A 6355-nucleotide genomic window follows, 5' to 3' on the forward strand; every position below is an offset into this window, starting at 1 on the left:
AAGTACTTGACACATTACAATCGGCACTAAAAATCCACGTAAATTACCAAAAAGAGGTCAAAATATGCATAAATAGCCCCTACTGCTTTAGTAACGCAGTAGAATTATGGTGATAAATACTACAAAATACAGTCATTAATTGCACATAAGATATAAATTATCACTTGAATCTTTAATTTTTTCACTTTTCTCAAAGTTTTAGTATGGTTTTTCCAAGTCTAATTTTCTTGAAATATTTTGGGTCATCTGGAGGCATGCAGCTTTAAATGTCAATATAACATCATTTTCATCTGAAATCTTTCGACTTGTTTTAAAGTTCCACACAATTTATTACATTTTCGTGTATTTTATATAAGTATTTCCCCTATCTAAGAATTTAATTCAATTAAAGTATCGATTTTGGCAATATCTGTCCCATATCTTCTGATATAAAATGTTACTTTTTTTTATTAATTTATAATTTTATTTAGACGTTTTCAGTGTAAAAAAAGAAACAAAAACAAACAAAAAAGGAACGAAAACAAAAAAAAAACAGGGAGAAAAAAAAATCTATTGACAGAAGTAAAATTATATTCCCATATTCTATACCGTCAGCAGGTTATAATTGTCAACCGGAAGGTGATAGTCGACAATGCGATAACGCGATGTCGACAATACAACAGTGCGATGGCGACAGTGCGATAACGACAATGCGATAATGCGACAGCGCGATAGTGCGATGACGACAATGCGATAGTGCGATGGCGACAGTACGATAGTACGATCGCACTATCGTATTGTCGCCATCGCATTATCGCACTGTCGTCATCGCGTTATCGCAATGTCGCCATCGCATTGTCACCATCGCATTATTGCATTGTCGCATTATCGTATTGTCGTCATCGCATTGTCGCACTGTCGTCATCGTACTATCGCACTGTCGTCATCGCACTGTCGTATTGTCGTCATCATATTATCGCACTGTCGCATTGTCGCCCTCTGGTTTAGAAAGTCTAGCGACGATGGCCCTAACGGTATTCCTTAAAAACCCGAAAGTTGTAAATTGCTGTCTGAAAAATTTACATCTAGCTTAGTTTCAGTAAAACAAAAAATATCCATATCTAAAAAATTCTTTTATATAATCGAGTTTATTTTTATGCGTCTAATATTTTGATGAAAAATGGAAATGCAGTTTTCTTTATTAACGATTGGTCCCGGTGTTAATTCAACATCGCCAGATATAATAATTAGATAAACAATGTATAGCAAATACATTATTCTATAACATGTGCTATCTTAGTTATACTTTTTACAAAAATATAAAAATATGAGTGTATTCTGTTTTTCCAGTTAAAATAAAAAGATGAAGAAAAATTTAAAAACAGTTCGTTGATAACACAGACAAAACTAACGAACAAAAAATAATCGTTAACATTTTTGAAGACAATATATACATTCATAAACTGCTGACTATTATTGAAAGATCCTATTGATCTCGACGTTTTTGAATAAATATAACCTTAAGTAGGTTAATTTTGTGTAAATTAGCACGATGTGTAGCTACTGTTATATAGTTTTTAATCTCGACTTGTACAGGTTGTTAGTGTAGAATTTTTGTGTTACTTATATGGACATTTATGTATCGCCTACTTTCGTTTTCGCCTTACGTAAAGTGACTTAACGGTATGCATTTGTTGAAACTTTCGCTTTAATCTAAGTTCTTAATTTCTGATATGAATAATACAGAAAATGCATTTTGAATTACGTCTATTTTTGTTATCATTTATTATATTCCTGTTTAGCTCATTAGATAAGTGGTAAATACTTAACAGCTGTAAAATCATGGGAACAGGAGGCTATGGAGGCATGGCAACGAAAGGAAGCCATGGACGAGAAAGGATCAGTAAAAGTGGAAAAGTACTTGTGGCGGCCATCCACTTCGGGACAACATTTTCTGGATACGCATATTCCTTTAATCATGACTATGAAGTAGACCCGACGAAAATGGCAGCAAATACGAGTTGGGTGGCCGGCTCTGCCGGACTCATGTCGTTGAAAACACCTACCATTCTTCTTCTTAACAATAAGAAACATTTCGTTGCCTTTGGTTACGAGGCTGAAGAACAATATTCTGAAAAAGTAGCAGACGAAGACCAAAAGAATTATTACTACTACCGGCGATTCAAATTGCTTCTATACAAGGTGAGTAAGCATACGTAGGGTCTTGATTTATTATTCATGGTTTGAGATTGTTTTGCTGTATCGATTGGGTGTTAAAACACAGATATTTTAGTAAGAAGAAAGATTGCACATGCAACTCATCGCACTTGACTGAACTCGCACATTTAAAAGATATGAAGTCAGTCTCCCAGATGAGAATTGAACTCATACTGGTGCGGTTTTGTTGTTGAAGACGAAATATACAGACTTACCTAGGTAACCTTTATTTGCACCTTATTTTAAAATGTTTGAGACTGACAAACCCTAATTTAATGGCGACAACTCAATCTATCAATGCTGCCAATGGAGACCACGATAATGCCGTAAGATCATGGTCTTCACTGTTCGCATTCAGTCAGTATCTGGGTAATAAGAAGGCGTTATTTTTTTAAATGTTTAAATCTTTTAAAGAATTTCGAAGATTTCTATTAGTACATGACTTTCTATTGTTGACATAATAAGAGGCATAATTTTTTTTATGGTTTAAGTACCGTGATTTATTGTTCACGTCACTTCCGTCATTTTGAAAAATATATTACAGAAAAGAACCATGTCGATTATCTAGAAACCTAGCCGGATCGTAGATATAGATTAGCTAACTATTTTCTGCAACATAACATACATAAAAATAATTTTGATCTTCATTTTAAACTTAAGTACTTTGTGTAAAAGGTCTTAAGCAGTTGGGCTATATCTTTAATCTAAATTGTGTACAAGCGGTGTAAGGTTTAAAGTAAAAGCTTAAAGTTATAAAACATGCCGACTCTTATGCTTAAAAAGGTCACAAATAAAACAGGCGCTACCCGATTTAACCATTTTTACAGCATCAGCGGTTTTGATGATCTCGCGTCACGATTTAGATTTAAAATCGTATACCTTGCGTGGTCATGAATGAAACGGTCGCCTTGAAAGGTTAGGGCGGATGTCGCCCGATGTCCGGACGGCGCCTGTAAGGTTCATAAATAGATCGGACGGTCGCCGCGGGCGCCTGGCAGTAAAGGCTATTCTTTTATAAATCAGCCAGTTGTCAATATGCCAGCAAAGAAAGCAATTACTAGAGGCATAGATAATCCTCCTACAGTCATCTATGTGCGGACCCTCGTCATATGCTGCAACAATTGTATTTTGCCTTTAAGAATAATACGTGTAGACGTTCTTGCACAATGTGAAATCCAAAGGAATTCACAAATCCATTTTTTGAGGCAAAAACAGCAAACTCAAGCCACCCGGTCGCCGGATTGCAAAACGAGGACCGCCTTGTGTCTGTACATAAATTGTACGGGTATTGGGTCATAACGCTCACCAAATGGTGTATATATTTGCGCGCCGGTCGGTGCCAGGGCGATGTCCACCAGGGTGCCTTTTATATCGGACGGTGCTTTTTAGTATCAAAAACAATCGCCCGATCCAAAACAAATCGCCCGGGTACCGCCCGGTGTCCTTGCGATGAGGTTTTTAACTCACTGACCTCAACAATTATCGTCCGGAGGACGTTAGCGTTAAAGTTGTAATTAAAACTGGACGGAGCCCGCTCGATGAGCAAAATTTTCAGCTGCTGCCATCCGATTGTCACTTCGCTGGACGAACGCCGTTCGATATTGCGATTTTTTTAGAAACAGACGCCGCCCGGCAGCCGCTTGTTATTTGTGACTGAGGCATTATAATTAGACAATTTCTGGAGGTCCAGTTTTCTGGTAGTAATTTAGATTATTATATTATATTATTATATTTATAGATTGTCGATGGGGATGGAAGTAATATCATGTGCATTATTTTGTTGAATAAGTTATGATACTTGTCCTGTAAGACAAAAATGGGCAGCACTCAAATTGGGCTCGTTTGTTATAATAATTCTTGCAACAAATCATACAATGTATAATATGCCAGAAATTATTTGTCACTGTTTCTCTTTTATAGGGTGATCATTTAACGAGAGACGTTATGATCCCAGACGACAAAGGACGTCTGATGTCTGCCCTTCAAGTGTTTAGTATATCAATCGAATATCTAAGAAAACACGTAATGGAAACAATTAATAAAAGGTACTATTTATTTTACAAAATGGCGGTTGGTGATGATGATAATGATTATGATAATAACGATGATGATAAGAATTTCGACTACGATCGCGAATGATTTGACAATTATTACAATTATATCAATGATGATGATTCTGATGATGATGCTGTGAATTTTGACTACAATCACGAAGAATATGACAATTATTACAATGACATCAATGAAGATGTTGATGTGAATTTTGACTACAATCACAAAACTAATAACAATGGTGACAATGATGATAATTATACAAACTGTACATGTAAACCGGTGTGCTTCCATCGGTATGAGACTATGTGGTGATATATTGATTATATTATTATATCCTATAAAATGATTGAGACTTTTTAGGCACCTTAATTTTATTTCCAAAGCTTTTTATACCTGGTTTTCATTTACAATTCCCAAAACGGTACTCATTTAACATAAAGCTGGACCAATTTTTTGCTTCTTGGTCATAAGTTTTTCTATTGAATGCGATTCACGTCACACCAACACCAGAAAGGTCATTTGCGACTGGACTGGTTGAAGAAGAACTCAGGTGCCCCTCCGTGCATTATTTCAGGCACTAATGGACACTGAAGTAGAACCAACGATGTTCCATAAGCTTACTGGATGCTTCCTCACATGAGGTCAAAGTGAACCTATAATATTGAGAGGCAAATGGTGTAAAGTCAACGGCCTTATCCACTGAGCCTCAGATGCCCCTTTGGTCAGTCAATTTACAGGGGTTTAGTATTTTGTAAGAAGACAATTTGTCATTGTGATTACGTTTTGCTACTATTATGAGTTCATCCACGGCTACTATCTCTAAAAGATAAGTATCTTAATTGTTCTAAATCAATTTGTGTTTGATTAAGGAAATGTATGCCTTTTCCTCTGAGGAAAAGTCATATTCATTTCCGAGCCATAAATAAAGATGAACGGGTCCGTGTGCGCACATAAGTAAAACGAGTAAAATTATACTAGGTAAAAGCTAATACATGTATTTACATTCATTTTGTTTGTCCATCCTTAAAGCCAGTCGAATTATATTTTACCATGGGTATATAGCTCAAAAGTTAGACAAGTTCCTTAAACGTACACTTATCACTCAAGTTTGATTCCGCTTCCTGGATTTAACAATGTTAGGTCATATGGGGCGGACAGTGTCGGTTGGCTCCAACCCAAATTTAACCCCCTGGTTAAAAAGGAGCGTTAAACCGGATCCCTTTCATTTAGTTTCCAAACATGGGGAGAGTTTTTTTTAAATTTTTCGAAACGTTTCAACTTTGTTATAAAAAAAAAACATGAAAAAACTAAAAAACTTTCAGTAAAAATTTTGCGTTTAAAATTTAAAAGGGTTTTAAAAAAAAGGGTTTTAGAAAAAAAAACTTTTTTTCTACGCAAAAACTTTGATTTTTTTGATCAAAATTTTAAATTTTGAAAATATTTTTATAAATATTTTTATGGGTCTGATTAAAGACAGCCTGTTTTGGCCAGGACTGCCCGATTTATTTAAATTTAATTTTCCCGTACGTTGGGATTTCAAGTTTGAAATCGTTGGTGCGATAGAAATTTTTAAAAAAATAAGGAAAAATTTTTTTTTATTCGAAAACAGAATGACCGGTGGACCAAGGGGGACATTTTTGGGTTCCCGAATTTTTTCCCGCTTATCGAATGAAGGACCAAAAAAGTTTTATGAGGGAGGGCGGAAAAAGGGTTTGTTATTTTGTATGTAAGTTATTTTTATATATTTCTTTGAAAAATTTTTTCAAAGTTTTAGTGGGCAATTATTAAACTATGACACATCCGGTATTTAATTTCCCCGGGAATACATGTTTAAAAAGTTAATCTAAGAAAGTAAAGATTCAAATTTTGTTAAAGGGAATTTTCAATCCTTTACTAGTTAAAATAAAAAGTGTATAAAGAATTTGGAAAAATGGGCGAATGGGGGGCGCTGGGCGGAAAATTCTTATGTGAGAAAAAACTTCCCAATGAATACTATACAACCATATTAAAAATTTGTTTAATTTTTTCCCCCGGGCCCCGACGTGGCATTTATGGTTAAGGCAACCTTTTGGAAAGGGTGGGGATGAGACCCAAAGTGCGGGCT

The 6355-nt window shown here is 35.4% G+C and overlaps 1 protein-coding gene across 1 annotated transcript; it reads left to right on the top strand.

Annotated features, from left to right (window-relative positions):
* Positions 1–1486: 1486 nt before the first annotated feature.
* Positions 1487–5385, top strand: LOC132732037 (heat shock 70 kDa protein 12B-like). The gene is made up of 2 exons (XM_060718385.1): positions 1487–2181; positions 4117–5385. The coding sequence occupies exons 1-2, from the start codon at positions 1822–1824 to the stop codon at positions 4333–4335; spliced, it is 579 nt and encodes a 192-aa protein (XP_060574368.1). The 5' UTR covers positions 1487–1821; the 3' UTR covers positions 4336–5385.
* The last annotated feature ends 970 nt before the right edge of the window (positions 5386–6355 follow it).

This window comes from Ruditapes philippinarum, unplaced genomic scaffold (assembly GCF_026571515.1).
Source record: "Ruditapes philippinarum isolate M1 unplaced genomic scaffold, ASM2657151v2 ctg305_1_1_1_1, whole genome shotgun sequence".
Classification (NCBI taxonomy): Eukaryota; Metazoa; Mollusca; class Bivalvia; order Venerida; family Veneridae; genus Ruditapes; species Ruditapes philippinarum.